This window comes from Orcinus orca, chromosome 11, assembly GCF_937001465.1.
Source record: "Orcinus orca chromosome 11, mOrcOrc1.1, whole genome shotgun sequence".
Classification (NCBI taxonomy): Eukaryota; Metazoa; Chordata; class Mammalia; order Artiodactyla; family Delphinidae; genus Orcinus; species Orcinus orca.
This window is the reverse complement of record NC_064569.1, coordinates 96,333,149-96,356,178: the sequence shown is the minus strand read 5'-3', so window position 1 is coordinate 96,356,178 and position 23,030 is coordinate 96,333,149. Positions and strand designations below refer to the sequence as shown.

At 56.5% G+C, this 23,030-nt stretch overlaps 1 protein-coding gene across 4 annotated transcripts in view; it reads left to right on the top strand.

Annotated features, from left to right (window-relative positions):
- Window positions 1–23,030, top strand: part of TCF20 (transcription factor 20) — a 190,886-nt gene continuing 167,856 nt past the window's right edge. For all 4 annotated transcript variants that reach the window (XM_033405181.2, XM_033405182.2, XM_033405180.2 and 1 more), the window contains exon 1: window positions 1–217. In XM_033405181.2, coding sequence (XP_033261072.2) covers window positions 170–217 — 48 coding nt within the window. In that variant the 5' untranslated portion in view covers window positions 1–169. The remainder of the gene's footprint in view (window positions 218–23,030) is intronic.

Sequence of the window (23,030 nt, the reverse complement as noted above, 5' to 3'; positions counted from 1 at the left end):
GCGGTCAGCCGCGCCTGCCCGGAGTTCCCTGGCCGGCGGCCGGCCGCTGGGGCCCAGTATTGTCTTAAGGGCCGAAAAAAGAGGAAAGGGGGGAGGGTGGGGAACTGCCAAGTGACCGGCAGAGGATATACAACATTTTCTTTCACCATCGACAATCTTGCACCAATGTATGAAAGAGACGGTATCGCCTGGACAGGAGCGTGAGGCCGCGGGCAAGGTAAGCAGCCCCCCGCGGGCGTCTCCGGGCGTGGGGGGCGCCCGGAGAAGATCGGGGCACCACCTCCCACGCTGAGTGGCTGTCGCGGGGTCTGTGTCCCGGTCCGCGCTCTGAAGGGTCTCGTGAGGCTTGAGCAGTGTGGACGCGGCCCCAGAGATGAGACATCTCCGAGGCGGTGTGGACGCGGCCTCTGAGCTGAGACGTGTTCAGTGACCTGGGGGCTGCCGAGGCGGTGTAGACGAGCGCAGGTGAGCGGGCTGAGGCACCCCCGAAATCCCGAGGTAGTGGAGACTGATCCCGAAGGCTGGGGTTGACGGTCCTCGTAACTCGCGGCGGGTGAGCCTGGAGACTCGGACTATGACTGAGGCACCTTCCAGCGACCCGGGGGCAGGTGAGGCTGTGTGGACCCGCGCCGCAGAACCACGAGCAGGTGTACACGCGGGCGGGTGGCAGACGCGGAAAGTTTGCAGGAGCGCGCGGCGCGGACGGAGGGTCCGCGTGCCGACGGAGGCGCCGCGCTGGGGCTGGGACCCCGCTCGCCGCCGCCGGCCTCAGCTGCTTCCCCGGGCCAGAGGCGCCCTGGGGGAAGCCCAAACCCCAGCCTCAGCTTCTGCAGCTGAGGTGGCAAAGGGAGTTGCGGAGGCAGTAACTGAACTGAGCCCTAGAGGAAAACCAGAGGTTGATTTCGAGCCTCTCAGGCAGGTCCGCCCAGCACCTGCTCTGTCCCCGCTGAAGCCTGGGGCATCTCCATTTCACCTGTGAGGGGCAGAGCCAGCTTGGTGTCCAGACACGCGCTGGGCATCAGCTGAGGGGACTCCAACCCGGTCTGGTCCAAGCCCGGAGCCCTGCTCCTTCTCTCCTTCCACTTCTGCCTCAGGGAGGAGGAAGGGCGCCAGGATGGTGGGCGGGGGGAGCGCAGATGAAACCTGGGGGTGGGGTGTCAGGAGGCCCTGGATCGGGACATCCGGATCTGCCTCCCCCTGCCCCTTTGTGGCTCCCAGTGGCCTCACAGCATCAGGCAAGGGAATGAATGGAGGAGGGAAGGCGGTGGCGGGGGGGTGGGTGGGTGGGTGGGAGAGTATGGGACAGGTGAATCTAGTGCTCACCTACCTCGACCCAGGGGAGCTGTGTCTGGCGCAGATCAAGTGGGGCAGGGTAGCTATGTGACACTCTTCTGTAGGAGAAGAAAGACACCCAACCCCAGTCTCTGCCACAGGGGAAAGGCAGAAGGGGGCCCAGAGGCTGGAGGGACACCTACAGGTCGAGGGTGCTTCTCGGGGTGGCCCCACCTCTCTGTGCCTTTTGGCCCCGTTCTTACTTTCACACACCCTCCTAGTCTCTGTGATTCCTCACAGGTCCTTTGCACATGTTATTTATGTTTTTGATCAACAAGTAGTCATCAAACATCGACTGTGTCCCAGGCACAGGCAACTCGGTGGTGAACAAGACAAATCCCGTCTCTGCCCTCACAGGCTTCAGACCAGTGCAGGGACATAGCTGGTGAACAACAGTCAGGAAAGGAATGGGGACAGGAGGCAACCTTGAGTGGGCATGAGGAAAGGCTTCTCTGCAGAGGCGACAGTGAGTCAGAAGGGTTAATGCCTCATCATCAGTTCTTCCTCCTCCAGGAAGCCTTCCCTGACCTCCCTGACCTGACACTTTCCCTATGCCAGGCTCTCATAGCCTGGGAACCACTCCCTCCGTGGACATTCTTATGTCATTATTGGGTTGATGTTTGTTTCCTCCCATCAACTGTAAGAGGCATGAGGGCAGGACCTGAATCCCTTCTGGGTAGATGGTAGGCCAAGCGAATAAAGGATGAGTAGAATTTCCCCAGAAAAACAGGAGCTGCTCAGCCAGGTCAGGCATCCTGACGGCAGAAATTTTTCTTTCCCCGTCCCCGGCCTGAGTCCTGGGCTCCACACCCCATTTGCTGTTCAGAGATACAAAGTAAAAGAAACCAGCAGGCCCGGTGAGGAAGAGAGCAGGAAAAGGCTTGGCACAGATGGCCCACTGGAGCGCCGAGCCTGGCCCTCAGGAAGGGAAGAGACCCTTCTGGGGGGAGGCCTGGGGACAGGTGACTGTGCTGTTCTCTGAGTTCAGATCAGCCTACTCCTCATTTTTCTGTCCCAGCTCTGGGAGGCTTGGTTTCCTTCAAATGCCACTCTGGGAGAAGGTGGTGGCCAGCAGGGTCCCCAGGATGGCCAGGGTACAGGGCCACAGTAACTCCCCTCCTCCCCCCACATCTTGGACAGACAGGACCCTGGGCAGTGCCTCTCTGATCCGGAGTCAGGCCTCTGGGCCACAAATAGCAGCCCAGGTGATCTACAGTTCATTTAAACTCCTGGCTGGAAAGTAGGAATCAGGCTTAGAGGGGCAACTCTTATTTTCATTTTTCATCGTTTCTGCGCTCAGTGAATTCCTCCCTCCCCTGGCTCTGACAGACCTGTGCGCCTGGCAGCTTTCCTGTGGCAGATTATGCTCTCACAGACGCCTGACAAAGCTTTTAGTGCCCCCCCATCCTCCCCACTTCAGGGGACTGAGCGGCCTCCACGCACAGCTAGAGAGTCTGCATGCTTTATTCAGGCCCTGGCAGCGAAGGAATAAAAACGGGCTCCCCACCCAGCCGCCCAGCCAGCCCTCCTGACTGGAATTGCTTTAAAAAATTAACTCGCAGATATGGAGATATGTGTATATGTATAGCTGATCACTATGTTATAAAGCAGAAACTAACACACCATTGTAAAGCAATTATACTACAATAAAGATGTTAAAAAATTAAAAAAATGATAATTTGCAATGATTTACTCCCTTTTGTTCTATGGGGATCACCAGCATTTTAAAGATGTATTTAGGGGCTTCCCTGGTGGCGCAGTGGTTGAGAGTCCGCCTGCCGATGCAGGGGACGCGGGTTCGTGCCCCGGTCCGGGAACATCCCACATGCCGCGGAGCGGCTGGGCCCGTGAGCCATGGCCGCTGAGGCTGCGCGTCCGGAGCCTGTGCTCCGCAACGGGAGAGGCCACAGCAGTGAGAGGCCCGCGTACCGCAAAAAAAAAAACCAAATAAAAAAAAAAGATGTATTTAAATCAGATTCACTGCTCCCAGTTAAACCTTAACTGCCTCCCCCCAACCCAGCAGAAAGAGCACTGGATTTGGAGTCGGGCAGCGACTCAGCAGTTCACGCCAAGTTCTGCTAATGACGAGCTGTGTGACCTTGGGCAAATTACTTAACCTCTCTGCGCCTCCATTGGCTCCTCTGGTAACTGAGGTTAATGATAATCCTTCCCTCACAGGGTGTTGTGAGGATTAAATTAGATAATGTTCAGGGAAGAGGCATGCAATGCCACGCCTGTGTTTTCTGTTCCCCAATACTGGCTGTCCCTCTAATTAGCCTGGTGACCTTGGGTGGGCCACTCAGCCACTCTCGGCCCTCAATTTCTGCATCTGAAAAGCACAGGGGTTGTTCTAGGAGATGATGCCACTGAGCCCCCCACCTCCAGCCCTGAGCCCCCACTCACCTCCTCCTGCCCTCTGCCAGACACCTTCCCTTGGCCACCCCTTTCCTCTTTATCCAAGCACTCATCTCTAATTGGAGGTGGTCCCCTCCCCAGCTGCCTCTCCTCCTGGCTCCCTGTGAAGTCTGCAGGGTTGGGCCCCAGAGGCCTGTCGTTCTTGGCTCGTTTTCAGGAGCAATTAGCTACAGGCCTTGGAGGTGGCCTCCGTGGGCGTGTGGCCAGGCCACTGGAAGCCAGGACTCTGCTCCGTCTGTGGCCTGCGGGGCTCCCCCAGGCCCGGGGGTCCCCATTGCCAGTGGTGGGGAGGCAGATTCCCAGGCAAAGCCATTTCCATTTCTGTACTTTATGACTCCTCGAAGCCCCGAGTCTGAGTGTAAATTAGTTCTACCCTGTGCTTTTGTTGGCAACTGTCTGTTCCTTGGAAGCGAGGGGCTTTGTCAGGAAGAACAAAGCTGTTTGGTGTTTTTCTGATTTGGGGGAAGCGTGCTCCTGTGGGAGGGCTCATCGCTTCTCAGTGTCAGTTCCGAGTCCTTGGTTCTCAGACTTGCTGGTTTTGTTTTGGGTTTTTAACTCCTATGGCTTAAGAGTCACATATGTTTGTGTGTGTGTTGGCTGAGGGATTTTTTTTTTCCCTCCTTTTTGGCTTGCATAGTGTATTCCGTGGAAGCTAATTCCAGGGACTGAACTTTTCAAATCACTGCTTCAACAGCTTTTAAAAATCTGGACGTAGTTACTCCTGTCATCCATGTGTAAAGATTTAGAAAAAATTCCCAGCCCGAGGGTGGGCAGCCTCAAGGATGCACAGCTCCTGGCAGCCCGCACTCGCCGGAGACCTGAGGTCAAAGCCGAAATGTCGAGCTCCTCTTGGGACGGGAGGGGGCGGGAGGAGTGCGGTCTGCTCGGTGCCAGACATCTGGATATTTAGAAAACATCTGGGTGGCTGGATTTTTCAGGTTTCTGCCTGACATTTAATATCACAAACATTGAGCCTGCCTCCCGTCGTCCCCCGCCTCCCAAACACACCCAGCCCCTTCCCTCCCCTTCCTGACGGGTAAGAAACATCCATTCTTTCCAATTCCCCAGCGTTTCCCCCCTACCGGAAATCTGATGGGCTTATGACATCATGGCTGGCTGCTGAGCGATGAAGTGGATGCCACAAAGAAATCCGACATTATCAGATGGATTCTGAAATCAGTTTCCCTCTGGCTGTAGTAACAGGCGTGGAGTCAGGAGAATATGAGCTTTGTTTAAAAAAACAAAAAATAAAACTAGGACCTGACCTGTATTAAATACAATTTCTTAAAGCAAACAGACCTTTTGGACATCATCCTATTTTAATAGAAAATGCTGGGTTTTATGAAACGAAAGCGGCTAATAAATCAGTCCTGAAGCTGCCTGTGAACATTCCATTTCTGTTGAGTTTTGTGTGTCCTTATTCACTAATAAAGGAGGAACTGGGAATGGTTTCTCTCCCTTCGTTATTCAAATGGGATAGCTTTTTTTTTTTTTTTTTGAGCCAATAAAATTCATTGGGTAAATTGCTGGTTTATGTTTTTCTAGGAATCCATTTTTATGGAGTGACCTTGGACCTGACCCGGTCTGCAAACATTGTATTTCCCTCTGCTGGTTTTTCTGGCTGTGAAACTGTTAAGAGGATGCAGTTAAGCCTGATTTTCAGTCTCCTCTCTGCAGGGCAGGGCCGGGACCTGGTGAGCCAGGTCGGTTCTTGGGATGAAAAACCACTTTGAAAGGATAAAGGAGGGGAACAGACAGTGAAGGGGCCTGTGACACGAGCCCCAGGGCAGCCTGGGAGGACGGATCCACTGTCTTCCCCATCCTCCCAAAGGGGAGCGAGGACCTCAGAAATAGCTCCAGGCTGAGGGAGCTCACCCCTGATGCAGGCTCAGGTTAGAGGAAGCTCTGGGTTCCAGGTGTTGTGCCTGCCAGGTCCCTAGTGCGGGCATGTGGAGTCTAAGGGACTGGGATTGGAGTCCTAGCTCCTCCGTGGACAAGCTGTGGGGCCCTTCACCTTGCAGCCTCTGCCCCTGGGAGTGGGCATAACGACCCCACCTTGCCTGCTGGGAGAAACGTAGTGCTGGGTGCTCCACACGATGCCCGGCCACTTCAAAGGGCTCTGGGATCTGTCTCAGAGCCGGGAGAGGCTGGGGGAGATTCTGGAGCTGAGTCCACTGCCTCGGTTTGTTCGTGTCCCGGCTCTGCCAGCCACCATCTGCGTGACGACATTGACCTGTGTGACGTTCTCTGTGCCTTGGTTTCCTCATTCGTCAAACCATAATGATAATCAGACAAACCTCACACACGGGGCAGTTGAGAGAACTAATGTAGTTAAGAGCTCACCAGGCGTTAGCTCTTACGTGAGACGTGCCCCTGAGCCCAGCAGGTGGGTTGCTGGGTGGGACTGTTGGGCCTGGGATGGGAGTGGGTGCGTCAAGCTGAGCACAGGTAGAGGATAATCGAGGACTAAATAGAGCACCGCTCCTCTCTCTGCACAGAACATTCCATGGCTCCCCACTGCCTAAAGGGAATAAAGTTCCCCTCCTTAACTGGGCCCCAGGTACGTCACACTTGGGCCTCATGCACTGTTCTCTCCCCTCATTTCTCTCTCGTTCTCCCAGCTGGAGCACACCGCCTTCTCTGGACTCAGTACTAATGGGTAGGTCACATTTTCGAGAACCTGCCATCACTTTATTCTGGGTACTTTACATGGATTAACTCATTTGATCCTCACACCAACCCATGCAGGGGATATGGTTATCATTCCTATTTTAGAGGAAAAGATGAGACTTCAGGGGTTAAGTATCTTGCCTCAGGTACCAGAGCGTGGATTGGAGCCAGGGGTTGGGCTCCTGCACCATCCACTTAACCCCAGCCCCACTGGCTCCATTGGGCCTTCCCCCTCCTGTTTCCTACCTCATCCCTAAAGCCAGAGCCCCTGCCTTCTCAGAATGCCCGCCCCATCTCTGTCTGCCAAGATTCTTATGCCACCTTGGCCAAGAGGCCTTCCCAGACCACCCTCCAGCCATGTTATCCGAGGAATGCTGGCGGGGCCCATTGTGCCCCCCTCAGGATGCGGCTCTCCGTGGTTGGCCCGCGGGGCCCCGGTCCACCTTACCTACAGGTCAGGAGCTGTGCTATGGCCAGCTTTGTGTCCCTCACAAGGCACTCACTGACGACCTACTATGTGCAAGACGTGGGGACTCATACGGCAGGTGCCCACACCCAGCCTGGTCTTCTCTCCCAAACTCCAGGCCTGTCCAGCTGATGCGTTTTGCCTGCCACAACTCCATTTGGATGGCCAGGGGGCAGCTTCGCCTCAGCAATCACAAACCGAGCTCTTGAAATTCATCTCCACAACCTTCCCCACCTCAGGTAACGGCACCTTCATTTTCCACTCAGTTCCTCCGGCCAAAAAACCTTGGGCTCATCTTTGACTCCTGTCTCCCTCTCTTTTCATAATCTCAAGCTCTCTTTCTCTCCACCCCACCTTTACCCCCATTCACCATCAGCAAATACTGTTGGTTCTACTTTCAAAATATACCAGCAGTTTGACCCCTTTTCCACCTGAACTGCCCACCTGTATGAGTGCAGCAGCCTCCTCATGGTTCTCCTGCTTCCCCCTCGGCCCCCTGGAATCCATTCTCTATGCAGCAGCCAGAGTGACCCTGCTGGAACTTAGGCCAGATCCTGTACTTCTCTGCCCAAAACCCAGCAATGGCTCCCAGTTCATTCAGGGTCAAAGCAGAGTCCTGCCTGGGGCCCCCGCTTGCTCCCTCTCTGCCCTCAGCTCCTGCCACCCCCCATCTTGCCCACTGACCGCCATCATACCATGTGTATTCCCACCTCAGGACCTTTGCACTTGCTGTTCCTTCTCCCCAGTATCTACTTCCTTCTGGTATTTACATCGATCAAATGTCACCTGCTCAGAGAGACTTTCCCTTACCTCCCCGCCCCATCCTCTCCCCACTGGGTTGTTCTTTCCCTGCTCTGTTGCTCCTCAGCAACTATTCCCACGTGACCTTATGTTATACATGTATGTGTCTGTTACTAGAACGTAACCCGCACTAGGGCAGAGCCCCGCCTGTCTTCTCACTGCTGTATCCCTGATGCTCAATAAACATTTGTGGAATGAAAAGCTAGATGGATGGATTCCATGAAGGGACAGCAAACACTAAACACCTGGTCTGTATTAGGTTCTGTGCTGGGTGCTGAGGTGACACATGTGAACAGGACCTCCTGTGCCACCCACAGTGCCCTAGTCTGAGGAGGGAGACAGACGCCAAGCCAGAAATCAAGAAGCAGGTGGAATGGGGTGGTGTCCGGGAATGAGCTCAGAGGAGGAATTGGTCCAGCCGGTCCGAGGGAGCTTCCTGAAGGAGGGGGCATACTCAGGGCCACCTGGGAGGTGAATAGAAATTGGGCAGGGAGGAGGGTCAGGCAGACAGGTAGGCAGTGTGCTCCAGGGGCTGAGGACCGGCCTGGTGGGCAGGTAACCACATATTAAAGTCAATAGGGGTCAGGTGGGTGGAGAGAAGGGCAAGTTTTCCAGGTTGGGGTCACCATGTGGGGAAAGGCCCCGAGGTGGGAATGAGTGTGGGCGGTGTGGCTGGCGGAGATGGACTGAGGAGGGGCTTAAGTGCTGCCTGGAGAGGCGTTAGGAGGAGCGGCGGAGCCTGGGCTGGATCCTGGCTCTTTCCCTCCAGTGGTGTGATCCTGGATGCATCACTTCTCTTTTCAGCAGCTCAGCTTTCCCATCAGTGGACTCCTGACTATGTGCCTTTTCTGCTGCGTGTCCTGCCTCACAGAGAGGGTGAGACTTAAACCTGGAGGGAGGGATCCAGGGAAGAGAGGAGAATGCCAGGAAGAGCATGGTGAGCAGGGGGAACAGAATATGCAAAGACATGGGGCCTTTCTTCTGGATGTGTTTCTCCAGTCGCTCCCTCAGGGAGCAGCGAGGCAGGGAAGACAGTGAAAGGGGCAGCCTGGCTGTCCCCAGCGGAGGCCAGCCCTGGAGCATGCCTGGTTCTCCACTTGAGGGGCCAGCCAACGTTGGCCTCACACTCGGGTGAGCACCACAGCCCTGAGACAGGCCCGCGAAGCTGGAGAAGCCAAGGCTCAGAGCAGAGAGGTGACTGGCAGCCACATTACCACATGGCTGGTAAGTGGCAGACAAGGGACTTGAATCCAGACCTACCTGTCCCCACTCCCTGCTGTCCTTTCACAAGACTGAGCCACCTGTGGGTGGGCCAGGTCTCGGGGAGCCAGGATCGCACAGGTCCATCGCACAGGTGTGAGGAACCTGCTCATGCCAGGCTCTGAGACTGAGTCCCATGCCCCCACCGCAGGGCTGCCGTGATCAAGGCCACTTCCTCCTTTGGGGGAGGTGAGTCAGGCCTCTGGAAACCCTCTAAGCCTCTCCCCTTGGCTGGAACTTCTCTGAAGACTCTGGAAGCTCCTGGAATATTCCAGGTTTATTGACTCCCTGGAGCCTCCCAACCACCTCTCAAACAGGGGCTGTTGTTATCCCCATTTGACAGGTCGGGAGACAGAGGCTCGGAGAGGAGCAGTTACCCAGGGGAGACACACAGGTTAAATGGGGAGGTCCTGCTGGGTTCACTCTCTGAGGCTGCTTTAGGGACAGAGGGCCTAGGCCATGTACAGCTGAGAGCTGGTGCTGGGGCCTGAAGCGGGAGTTTCACGGGGCTAATTTCAGCCTACACTAAGAACTTTCTTCCAGGTATGCCCAAGATGGACACTTTGCAGGAGTTTCAACAACCTCTGCAAGTGGAGGGAGGGGAGATTAAAGTCGTGTTGGATTGAGCAGTCCAAGTTTCTTTGACCTCTCCAAGCTTCAGTTTCCTTATCTGTGAAATGGGGATATTAATACCTAGCTGTCAGAGGCATTAGGAGTCAAGGAGCCCACAAAAGGTGCCCAGTAAGCGCCACTGTCCCCTCCTGGGGCCCCCAAGCTTCCCCTATAACAGCCAAGCTTAGAGGGTGGAGTGGCAAAGGGGCCACCTCCAACAGCCCTGTGCCTGTGGAGCAGCCCCGCAGGCCCCGCTGCCTCCCTCACATGGGGAGCTGTGGGGGTAGGTCAGGCTAGGGGTTCCAGACAGCTGCCTCCTGGTCTCATGTGTCAGCTGGGCCGTGGGGTACCTTGAGTAACGGGGAGGCCCCACAATGACTTCTTTCTTTTTTTCTTCTTTTTCACTGCACCGCGCAGCTTAGTTCCCCGGACAGGGATGGAACCTGGGCCCCCTGCAGTGGAAGCGTGGAGTCCTAACCACTGGACTGCCAGGGAAGTCCCCCCGCACGATGACTTTTTGAAAAGCACAGCTTTGAGGGCAGACACAGGCCTCTTGCCACCACTGACACTGGCCTCCAGGAGGCAGGGCTCACATCTCATCTTCGTAATAACCTCACTGCTCTAAATCGCAGCCCCACCCAGGCTTAGCCCAGAGTCTCCCTGCCCTCCAGAGCTTCCTGGCTCCCTGGTTAGGAAATGGCTCAATGCCAGGACCCAGAGAGCTGGGGAAATCTCACTCCGATGGGCCCTGTCACGGTGCTCCAGGCAGTTGGTATTTATAGAGCACCTACTCTGTGCTAGAGACTTTCCTTACCTTTGCTCAAATAATTCTTGAGGTGGGCCTACCATCTCATGTCACAGGAGAGAAAGCCAAGGCTCAGGGAGAAGCAGCATCTGGGCTGAACAACATTGGAGCTGGGGTTCTATCCCCAGGGGTGAGCGTCCCCTGCATCCTGCGTCCCCCGGGCAGGGCAGTGGAAGGAGCATTGGCTTTGCAGCCCTGGAGTTTGGTGGGTGGTGGTGGGGACTCTGGGCTTTGCAGGAGGACAGGTCCAGGCCCAGTCCTGACTCTGCCCTCATGTTTTTGCACATTCTGTTCCCTCTGCTCACTATGCTCTTCCTGGCAGACTCCTCTCTACCCTGGGTCTCTCTTGGCTTAAGTCTCACCCTTTCTGTGAAGCAGGGCAGTGTAGCCAGGGATCCACAGGCTTGTTTTCAAATCCTGCCCCCGCCGAGCTTGGAAGGGAGAAGAATAAGGGACACAGCGTGCAAACAGCGAACAGCACGGGCAGAGGCAAGAGGTTGTGAGTAGGCCCTTGAGAGCCGCATCAGCCGGGAGGGTGGAGCCAGGCAGAAGGGAGGAGGCCTGGGTTGGGCTGCCCTGTCACCATTCTGGGCCTTTGCCCAGGCTGCCTTCCCTGCCTGGCCTACCCTTCCCCTTCTCCTGTCCAAGCCGTCATGCCTTAAGTCCCTGTGCAGTGGAGTTCCCTGTCCGTCTCTTCCTGAGCCACCCCTCTTCACATCCTCCTTCCCCAGTGTTCCCACGGCCCCAGGTGCCGCCTTGATGTGAGCAGTCGGTGTCTCAGGTCACGCAGGTTCGTGTCCTGCCTGTGCGTGGTAGGAAGGTTCTTGACGCAAATCTTGGCTCTGCCCCTCGCCCGTTGGGTGACCAGGGACAAGCTACTTCGCTTCTCTGTTTTTTCCTCTGTAGGATGACAGCAGCTGCCCCCAACTCATAGGGTTCTCCAGGGGATTAAATGAGGTTGTGCTTGTAGAGCAGCAAACCACACCGCCTCCGACAGTCAGCCGACTGGGACATACACGTTCGTGCACGTCATTATTAGTATCTGTGAGTCTCTTGAGGGTAGGGCCTTGTGTCTGGTGTCCTGCTCACTGCAAGGCAGAAGCAGGGGGCTTGGCGATAGCTTCCAGAACAAATGGGCAGCCTGTTCTCCTGTGCAAATGTGAGCTCTAATAAAACTACCAGTAACCTACATGGTTATCGTGTATTGAATGCCTACTTCGTCTTGTTTAATCCTGACTAACCTTCAACGTGGGAATTGTTAGACCCAGTTGGCAGATGGTATAATTGAGGCTTAGAGAGCTTAGGCCTGAAATGCAGAGAATAAGCAGCTGAGTCGGGTTTTGCACCCGCGTCGGGCTGTGCGTTGGTTAGGACTCTGTCCTGTTATGCCCTTTGCCGGGTAGTCCAGATGCCCCCTTCTCTCCCTCCTGGGTGCCCTTCCCCATCGCCAGGCCACCCCTTGGAGTCACTGGGGTGAGGGGATGTAGACGTCGGGATCCATGGTGATCTGTGTGTTCATGGGTCCTGTACCCTGTGGCACAGGCACACACATGTGCCTGCAGTGCACATACATGCGCACACACACACTTGACCTCCGTGGCCAACAAGCTCCCCTCACCGGTCTCCAGAGCCACGTCTCCGCCACGTCTCTGCAACCGCAACGGCGTGAAGTCTGTGTGAAACGTTTGAGTCGAGCTGTCACTGCTCATCGATTTGTTGGCCTCAGTCCCCAAGCTGATTTCACTGGAGATCCTGTCAGCTCATCGTGCATGGGCCCCACCACCCAGCTCACTGTCCCCAGTGCAGCGGGGGTGGCAAGGGAGGAGCCAGCACCGTCTATCCAGTCGCATCCGGCCCAGCACCAGGGAAGCCCGGGACCTTGCTGGGGGCCCTGGGCAGCTCACATGACCTCTCTGAGCTCCAGTTTCAGTGACCCCATCCACTCTGTCTACCCGGTCAGGCGAGGATTAAAGGGGGAAGAACAGGAGAATGTAAGGTGGTGGCGGGGGGTGGTATTCAGGGGAGTCCCAGCTGCTGGGGTCCACCTGGGCCCGCTGGGGAAGGTGCTGCATAAACCGTAAGTGGTTCTGAACCAAGTGGGGCGTGGGCCAGCCCTGGATCATCTTCCCTTGAACTCAGCTCTGGGAGCCACCGGTACCTGCACCCATCCCAGCAGCCTCTGAGAGGGTGTGGGCAGCCCTCAGGCAGGGGAGGGGCTTTGGGACTCTTCAAAGTAGCCGCATGGTGGGCCAGAGCTGCCAGTGGCCAAGGGATAAAGGCAGTGATGGGGCTGGGAGGACCTGCATAGGCGTTGAGCCTAGGGCAGGCCAGCTCAGGGAGGAGAAAGCCTGGACCCTGGAGAGGTTCACTCATTCCTTCCTTCATTCTGCATGTGTTTGTTGAGCACCTCATCTGTGCCATGCAGACCCCATGCTCAGTATTGGGTACAGGGCAGTGGACAAGACCCCTGCCCTCATGGAGATCACTTCCTGATGGAGGAACACAGACAAAAAACATAATAAGGAAGTAAAATATATTGTGGTCCAGAGTGATACGTGCTAAGAAGAAAAATAAAACAGGGAAGGGAAACAAGGGGTGGATTTTTTTTTTTTTTTTTTCATTTATAAATAAGGTGTCCAAGGAAGGTCTAATTGAGAAAGTGACATTTGAGCAAAGACGGCAAGGAGGTGAGGGGCTGAGTCAGATGGCTCCCTGGGGGAAGAGTATTCCAGCCCGAGGGATCAGCCAGGGCAATGGCCTGGAGCAGGGAGCGGGGAGCAGGGAGCGTGCCTCACACGGTCAAGGAATAGCAAGGAGGCCCGCATGGCTGGAGGGGAGTGAGGGAGGGGGAGGCAGTAGCAGATGAGCTCAGAGAGGAAATGGGGGCCAGATGGTGAGGCCTCCTGGACTCACCATTTAAAAGGATCCCTCTGGCTGCTGAGTGGAGAAGAAACTGGGGGAGGGGCAAGGGCAGCACCAGGGAGACGGATAGGAGGCTGCTGAAAATAATCTAACAGGATTTGCTGATGGATTGGATGTGGGAGAGAGAGAGAGAGAGAGAGAGACAGGGAGCGCATGAGCAAGCAGAGGTGTCAAGGATGGCTCCAGAGAGTTCTGGTCAAACTGCTGGGAAGGCTGGCTGAGCCCAGAGGCTCAGCAGAGACCCTAAGGGAGGCCAGGGATGCTGTGAAGGGTGGGGGGCGGCTGAGCCCCAAACAAGCAGATGCCGTGGCCAAGCAGGATCTCCAGCTTGGCAGCCCCTGGTGGATTAGAAAGCTGGGGCTTCCTGTGCCCATGGGGGCTACACGGATCCCAGCCCAGCCCCGGGAAGGGTCACCCTCTCTGTGCTCTGGACTGGGGGCTGGGCTTAAAGTGGTCCATGGCCCATATGAATCCTCTCCACACATCCTTCCTACCCGTCTACTCATCCATCCACTTACCCACCCACCACCCTTCCTCCCACCCATCCAGCCCCACCTCAGCACCCCAACTGCCCGGGTGCTGTCCCAGACACTGGGCCTGTGTCCATGAACTCAGCAGACAAATCTCTGCTTCCGTGGACTGACATCTCATGTCCAGGCCTGAAGCAACTTCACGGGGCAGAATACGACCAAAGGATAGTCTTACTTCTTTCCAGTTTAAGGTCACTCAACAAGTTTGTGACTACATGTGATCTCATTGTTGAACATTTCTAAGTCATTTCAAGCGAAGTCTCCATCACTAAAAATCTTTGGTCAGGTCATGTCACTGGTTTGGGTTCCAGGAAAGACTGACAGAATTGAGGGCTCCGTGCTGCCAAGACTCAGGGAGGCAGGGATGGGGGGGTCCCGAGGAGGTGGTCTTTAGACCCGACACAGAGGGAGAGAGAGCATTTGGGGTGGAAGCACGGCATACCCAAAGGCTCAGGGTGCATGGGGGTGAGGGGATTCTGCAAAGCCAGGTGGGCTGACCACGGAGGGTCTCATAGGCCCTGATGGATCATCTGACCTTTGTTCTGAGGGCAGTGGGAAGCCATTGAAGGTTTCTGAGCTGGGGGATGGCCCACCCTGTGCTGGCGGCACCACGGAGGACGAATGAGAAAAGGCAAATTGTTTTGAGAAGGCAGACCAGTGAGGAGGCTGTGGCCTTGATCAGTAGGGATGCTGAGACCTGACCCAGGAAGATGAGGGGTCAAGGGGGATGGATATGGGATCGGGGGTGACTGTGTAGATCTGGTAAGTGGGGTGGGGGTACCATTTGCTGAGGTCCCACAATTGGCCACTTCAGATAACCTCACACCAGATGTGGTCCTACTGCAGCGCACCTAACTTGGAAATGTCCCTATCCACACCTGGCCCTCTGCACCACCAGTACCTGGCGTCATCCTGGACCCCGTCTCCCCTCCATTGGTGCCGTCTCCAAGTCACTTTGATTTTGGCTCCCGGATTCTTCCCCGTGTATCCCTCCTCTGTGCCTGTACAGCCGCAGGCTGGGCCCTGCTCCTCCAGGCTTGGACTAAGGCCATGGCCTCCCCCTGGCCTTATGCCTCCAGCCTTGTACTGCTACTCCATCCCCTGCAGAACAGCCAAAGAGATCTTTCTTGAACCTGAGTCTGGCATGCCACCCTCCTCATTCTCATGGTGTCCCATTGCCCTGAGGAGAGCCCACTCCTCACAGGCCCTCCTCGGCCTGCCTGCTCCCCTCTGCAGCCCGTGCTTCCCAACACGTTCAGCCTCAGACTGAACTTCTTGTTCCTGCTTCACTCGTTTGGCTACGGTTTATTGTGCGTGTACTCCGTGCTTGCACCATGCTTGCATCGAAGGTTGGGAACTGTGTGAGAGTAGAGAGGTCACGGGGTCTGGGAACAGGTAAGGCCTTTCTAAGGACCAGACATCTGAGCTGAGATCCAGAGGACGAGCAGGAGGTGGTGAGGGGGAGAGTGTTTCAGGAAGAAGGACGAGCTGGAGCAAAAGGACTGAGGCAGACACCGGTGGGACTCATGAGAGGAAGCAGGGTGCTGTGCACATAGCGAGGCCTCCACTACCTGGTACCCCACCTTTGTCCAAAGTTGGGAGCAGCAGGGGCCAAGCCTGGGCAGGTGGCAGGGACAACTCCTGGGGGCCTGTGGGGTAGACTGAAGTATGGGACATTTTCTCATTGAAAAATTAGCTTCATTGAGATATTTATCATTTTTTTAAAAAAAGCTTTATTGCGATATAACTCACATACCATAAAATTCATCCTTTTAAAGTGTGTAATTCGGGCTTCCCTGGTGGCACAGTGGTTAAGAATATGCCTGCCAATGCAGGAGACACGGGTTCGAGCCCTGGTCCGGGAAGATCCCACATACCGCAGAGCAACTAAGCCCATGAGCCCCAACTACTGAGCCTGTGCCCTAGAGCCTTCGAGCCACAGCTACTGAAGCCCGCGCGCCTAGAGCCCGTGCTCCACAACAAGAGAAGCCACCGCAACGAGAAGCCCGCGCACCGCAACGAAGACCCAACGCCGCCAAAAATAAATATATATATATTTTTAAGTGTATAATTCACTAGTTTTTAGCATATTTATAGAGTTGTGCAACCATTACCACTATCTAATTCTAGAACACCTTCATCATCCCCCAAAGAAACTCTGTACCCATTAGTAATCCCTCCTCGTTTCTCCCTACTCCCAGGGCTGAGTAACCACTAATCTTTCTGTCCCTATGGATTTGCCAATTCTGGGCATTTCACATAAATGGAATCAGACAATATGTGACCTTTCTTGTCTGGCTTCTTTCACTTAGCATGCTTTTGTTTTAAGATTCATTCATGTTGTATCATGAATCAGTACGTCATTCCTCTTTATGGCCAAATAATATTCCATTGAATGGATAGACCACATTTCCACATTTTATTCATCCATTCGTCAGATGGGTTTTTTCCATTTGGGACCTATTGTGAATAACGCTGCTACCAACATTCGTACAAATTGTTGTATGGATGTGTGTTTTCATTTCTCTTGAGTGGATACCTAGAGGTGGAATTGCTGGGTTATATAGTAACTCTTTTTTTTTTTTTTTTAAACTTTCTGGCTGTGTCGCACGGCATGTGGGATCTTAGTTCCCCGACCAGGGATCGAACCCGTGGCCCCTGCAGTGGAAGTGCAGAATTTTAACCACTGGACCGCCAGGGAAGTCCCTGTATAGTAACTCTTTGTTTAACCTTTCGACAAGTGGCTAGACTGTTTTGCACAGTGGCTGCACCATTTTACATTCCTACCAGCTGCGTATGAGGGTCCCAGTTTCTCCACATCCTCTCAGCAACACTTGTTATTGCCTGTCTTTTGACTGCAGCCATTCCAGTGAGTGAGAAATGGTATCTCATTGTGGTTTTGGCTAATGACTGATGACGTCGGGCATCTTTTCATGTGCTTCTTGGCCATTTACACATCTTCTTTAGAGAATGTCTGTTCATATTCCTTGCCCATTTCAAAATTGGGTTATTTGTCCTTTTATTGTTTTTTGTTTGTTTTGTTTGTTTGTTTTTTGGCTGCGCCACGCGGCTTGCAGGATCTTAGCTCCCCAGCCAGGGACTGAACCCAGACCACGTGAGTGAAAGTGCCGAGTCCAGACCACTGGACCGACAGGGAATTCCTGTCCTTTTATTGTTGGGTTGTAAGAGGTCTTTATATTTCTGGATACAAATCCCTCATCAGGGAAAAGGAGTTGGGACACCAGGCTGAGGAGCCAGGCCCTGGGCTTCCCTGAGCTCCGCACTCCCAGTCCCGGCTGCCGTCTCCCAGGCCTCAGAGAGGGACTCCGGCGTCACCTTCCGCCTCCAGCTCCCTCACGTCCACTGCCTTGACCCACTTGAGACACCGCACGATGAACACTTCACAGGAACTACGGTGTCTCCGCCCACCGGGGCCCGGGCCCAGCAGCTGGTTTTCATATCAAGGAGAAAGGAAAACGCCAATCCTTTCAGAGGTGACCGCAGAGAAGCTGCCACCTGTTCCACGCCCTCTGCAACACAGCCACAATCTCAGCTGCGACAGATCGGCTGCCTCTGCATCCCAGAGGTCAAGCCCGTAGCCTGCCCGGGCACCCGCCTGACAGGCAGGCAGCAGGGGCAAGACACAGGCTTGTCTGCGGGAGGGACGCCTGCCAGGGCAGCCACAGGCCCCTCGGGCCAGGCCCTCCCTCTCCCTGCTTATTTAAACTTTCCTGAACCTTCCACAGTTTGTAAGCTGAGCTCCTATAACTTTGAGAATCAAGGCAAATGGTAAAAAAAACAAAACCCAACCACGGCTGCTGGCTGACTTGGCTCAGATGTTGGAGAGTTCTTTTTCGGTGGCTGCCTGGAGCTGGGCGCTGGGCTGAAAACACAGGAGCAGTGCTGGCTGGGCCTGTCATGTGGGGGTCTCACCTCCCTCTACAACCATCTGGTCTGGGGTGTTTGGCCAGCCAGCAGCCCCCAGCCTCGTGCCATTGCTTGTGACTCAGTGTGTATGGGGGGAAGTGGGGGTGGGGAGGGAGGTTGGCTCTGGACCACTGCAAAGCTGCTGCCCTCAGGGGCACAGGTACAAAGAGGGAAAGGGGCCTGACAATTCAAGGAGAGGGGTCCCAGGCACAGCTGAGGCCTGAGGTGCAGCCTCCGGAAGCTAGGGAGGGATCTACAGGTGGGAGAGTTCTGAACTGTCCTTCAAGGAGGGTTAGGATGTCAAAAAGGCAGTAAAGGCATTCAGGCAGAGGACAGCAAGCACGAAGGCCTGGCACACTGGGGAACTAACTGGTCGGGGCTGTTATCTCGGGGGTGGACAGGAGCAGGTGAAAAGCCAGATGAGGCTGCCTGTCCCTGGGCCCCTGGTGCCTCGCCATGGGCCCACCTGCCCCGCGGAGCTCCTAAGCGCTAAGGAACCCTCCTGTCCCCATCCCTAACTTTTGCCCCACCCCTCAGTCTGGTTCCCAGACCTCTCCCCTCCAGCCCTGCTGGCTGCTCTCCCAGACAGCGTTTTTCTTCTTTGCAGGATTGGGCCTCGGGCTTGCTCCTCGCTCCCGCAGCGCCCCAGCTGGGCCTGCCACCCACCACCTGCTACCCGCCCACGTGGAACCCCCTCTGCCCCTGCTGGTGTCGGCTTTGGCAGGCTCTGGGCCCTGAGGCCCCTCTGCTTGCTGATTGCTGATTACGCAGCAGCCGGTGGGCTTGGGAGCCAGAGCGAGAGATTTATTGTGGTTTTTAGGGGGCGTTTAGGAGCCGATGTGATAATGTCTGTGAACGCACTTTGTAAACTGTAACGGGGGAGTGCCATGCACACGTGAGGGGACTGTGGCTGGGGAGGGGGTGGTAGCCCAGCCCCCAAATGACATCCTGGGACTCAGCCTGGAAACCCCTCCAGTTCCGGGGGTGGAGAAGCCCTGCCGGGCTCTAGGGCAGGAGTCCCAGGCTGCATCTGCTGGAACGGGGCCTTCCTGAGCCTGTGGGCCCGTCTGTGTCACCAGGCAGCTCTGAAATGAGTTGTGAGCCAGAAAGTTGCCTGGGTCCCTCCCTCACCCAAGAGGCCCAGTTGCACTGCAATGACAGTGACATGCTTCCTGGCTGCAGAGTGGCTAGGACTCTGGCCCCCCAACCCCCGCTGTGGGGGACTGAGCTAACAAAGGGGCAGCAGCTGGACTGGGTTGTCTTCTGGGAAGGGGAGCTCTGCCATCCCACCCGTCTGGCTAAATGTTATCATCTGATTTTCTAGTGGCAAATGTTTGTTGAGCACCTACTATGTGCTTGGCTCTGACTCAGATATGACAAGGATCAAGACAGACAAAAATTTCTGTCCTCACAGAGCTTATATGGAGGGAGGGCAAAGACAGACAGACCATCCACAGGAGAATAAAGATGATTTAAAATACTGATCGTTACTACAGAGACAGTAAAAGATGGAACAATCGGGAAATACTGAAGTTAGGGGGTCAGGAAAGGCCTCTGTAAGGGTCCCTCGCCCCTCTGTCCAGGTGGGCCTCTCTCTGGACAGGACTGCCTCCAGGACAATCCTGGACCCTGAGGGACTCAGCTAGTCCTCCCTCCCCACTGCCTGTCACTGCTACCAAGGCCTCTAGGCTGGGCAGCCTTGGGGCTCCCCGGCCTGCGGTCAAGGGACTGTCCTGGGTCCTTGAGCTTGGGACTGGCTGCCCTTACTAATCTTGAGAGTAACGAGCAGTGAGCTAATGCTGTCTACGTGTTCCTGGTGCCAGGCGCTGTTCTAAACGTCGGACCTGAGTTGTCTAATTTAATCTACAGCACCACCAGATGGTGTGGGAACTGTCATTAATATTCCTATTTTAAAGACAAGGAAACTGAGGCCCAGCAAGTTTGTGTAACTTGCCTAAGCCCACACAGCTGGTTCAGCAGAGCTAGGATGTGAACCCTCCAGGGCCCATGCTTTTCACTATTGCTGGTCAAGGTCATAAGCCTTGAACCTTATGACTGCCAGGCTGTGCTGAGTGGTTCTACACGCACTGTCCCACATCAGCCTCATTACGGTCTCTGAAGTCAGGTGATCGTCTTATGATCTGCTCCTACACTTTTTACAGAGAAGGAAACTGAGGCCCCAAGTGGGTGAGTCACAGCTGAGGGGTTGGGAAGTCAGGATTCAAACTCAGACCAGCTCAGGGGGTATAGATCAGGGGTAGAGCATTTGACTGCGAACTCAGAGCAGCTCACCTCAGAACCTAAGCACTTAACCTCCTGACTCTCCCTCCTCCTTATCTGCTGTCGTGTTTGTGCCCCCGAAAGCCCATAGAGGCTGGGTTGTTCCCCCATGTTGCAGATGGGCACACCAAAGCCCAGGAAGGTGTTTTTGACTTGTTCAGGGTTGCTGGCTGTTGAGCCAGGCCTGCTTCCTGGCCCCGCACTGAAAGGGCACCTGGTTGGGCCACTGTGGCCAGGGGGTGGTTGAGGAGATGGGCACAGGGTTCTGAGGCGTTGGCTCAGGTGTGCAAGGCTCTGCGAGGGAGGCCTGCCCAGAACCAGTGCTGGGATCGAGGTGCCTGCATCTCCTCCATTACAGACCAGTCCCACCTCCTAGCCTTAGCTTTGGATACAGCCCTGAGGGGGTCTCACTTTGCTATGGGGCAGGGACACTCTGGAGGGCCACAGAGGCTCCTGGCTTAGTGCCCTACAGTCTGTGACCTTAGCAAGGTCACCCTCTCTGAACTTGTTTCTTCTCTGTAAGATGGGATCCTGGTATCTGGCTGGATTTGTGACACAGCTTTTTAGAAAACTCTGTGGTGTACCTGGTAGCTGGAGAGGGGTGGCTGTTGCCTGGCGCCCACTTGTCTTCTGCTCAGGAAGCAGTAGGATGAAGGGATACCAGAGACACTTGCCCAGGGGAGTCATCACAGCTGCACCAGCCCAGGAGGGCTCTCTGGGCTACTCTGTTCCCCCCATGGGCACTGGCCAGCTTCTGACCTCAGATCTGTGGCCCTGAAGCCTGCTGTGACCTCACAAGGGTGAGGGAGGCACAGTTATGCCCTCCCTGAGCCTCCTGGACACTCCCCAGGTGGACTGCACCTTCAGGGAGGGATTTGATGCCAGTCTGAGGGCAGCAGCAGCAGAGGCCCTGAAACCTTGGCAGTGGGATTAAGGTGGAGAAAAATGAAGCGTGGAAATCATTAGTTTCCTTGGTTGGCAAGAGCCGCCCGGAATGAACATTTGGGGCTTTTAAAATGAACATCAGCTGCAGGGACTCGTGCCCTGTGCCCGCCATGGCCCAGGCCGCCTTGTGGAATCCCAGTCCGGCTGTTCCTCTTTGGTTACCGCTCAGCCAGCACTTACTGAGTGCCTACTGTGGGCCAGGCCCAGAGCCAGGATGCGAAGGAGAATCCAGCCAGAGAGCAGCAGCGCCGTGGTGAGGGCGCAGCCGCAGAGGCCACAGTGCCAGCCAGCAAGGAATCAGGCAGGACAGGGCAGGCGCCACCACCTCCTGGGGGGCTGTGAGAGCAGGAAGGGGCTGGGTGGCCACCAGCTGTGGGTGTGGAGGTGGCAGAGGCTTCCCAGGAGAGGGCCTCAAGGGGTGGGGGTGGGTATCCTATGGAAAGGGACTTGCAAAGGCACGGGAAGGGGCCGGTGTGTGAAAGGCCAGGTGCCAGTGTGACAAGGCACAGGCCTCCAGGGCGAGGCAGGCAGGCCTGGTGGGGACTGGGGCGAGCTGCAGGCCAGTGCTCTGGTAAGGCTGCTGCCAAGCGTCGATGCAAGGGGAGAGGCTTCCGCCTGAGCCTCCTCTTTTCCGAACTAAGCTGGAAATGGAGATTTGACTGTGAAAACTACCGATTTTTAAATGATGGGAATTAATTTTAATTCAAAATAAAAATTACTATGAGGTCAAAGTAGGCACGGCTTTGGCTGGATCGGGCCCGTGGGCCAAGAGTGTCTGACCTCCGGTGGTGGTGGTGATGGGCAGGGGGCGCGGAGGTGGAGCCGGCTGCTTAGAAGTTGGGGGGGATGTGAAGGGCTGGGCCGGTTGGACGGTGGGGGATTTGTGAATGGGGAGGTTGGGGTGAGGTGGGCCGGTTGAGTGGGGGGCTGGCGTAACCCCACCAGCGGCGCCAGTCCTTGCGGGGAACTGGGCGCGGGTGGGCTGGGGCTGCAGGCAAGGGCCCCCCCCCGCACCCCCCCGCCGGGCGCGCCGCGGCCGCCCGCCGCCTCCATCCGGGCCTCTCCCCACCTCCCGCCCGCCCCCGCCCGCGCCCCTCCCCCGCCGGCGCGCACGCCTCCCGCCGCCCCTCCTCCGCCCGCCCGCCCTCCGCGCGCTCTCCCCGGCTCCCTCCCGGTCTCTCTTAAGTGCCATCGAGGGGCGCCGGGAATTGCAGCCAGTAAATCGCGTCCCACCACTCAGCAGCGGGGCCACCGCAGCGGCGCCGCCCGCGCCCGCCGGGAACCCGCGCCGCCCGGGCGCCTCTCCAGGGCCCGCGAGGCCCGCCCCCACCCGGCGCGGCGCTGCGCAGGGCCTGCCCCCGGGCCGGCCGGGGCGCGCGGGGCCCGCGCTGGAGGCGAGGACGCGGCGGCCGCGGGGCGCACGGCCCGGAGCGCGCGGCCCGCGCCCCCGCGCGCCCTGCCCGCGCCCGCGCCCTGCGCTCCGGAGCCCGGCCCCGCTGCCCGGGCTCTCCTGCGGGACCGATGCCGGCCCTCCGGCCGCCAGGGTAAGCGGGCAGCGCGGACGCGGCGGGGGGAGGCAGGAGGGTGGGTGGGCGCCCGCCCGGGGGACCGGGTGCCCGCCCAGCACCAGCGTCTGGCACGTGGGGGCGTCTCAAGTTCCCTCTGGAGGCCGGGCAGGTGGCGAGAAGGCGGGGGAGTGATGCTCTAAGGCTGGCACTTACTGCGTGCCTACTGTGTGCCGGGTGTGACCGGCTCGTCTGAAGTAGGGTTTTTTTTGTCCCCATTGTACAGATGAGAAAGCAGAGGCTAGGAGAGGGCAAATAGCTTGCTCAGGGTCCCCAGCTAGGAAGTGGCCAAGCCAGGATTTGACCCTCGCCCCCCCCCCCCCCCCCCGGCTGTTTGACGCCAAAGCTGGAGCTCTCCCCACTAGGGCACGCACAGCCACAGAGTGCGGGTATGAATATTTCATTGTAAAAGAGAAGGAAAAAAATCAGCCATTGTCCCACCACCATAATGCATCCACTGTAAGCGTTGAGGTTCTTTATTTCAGCCTTGTTCTTTTTTC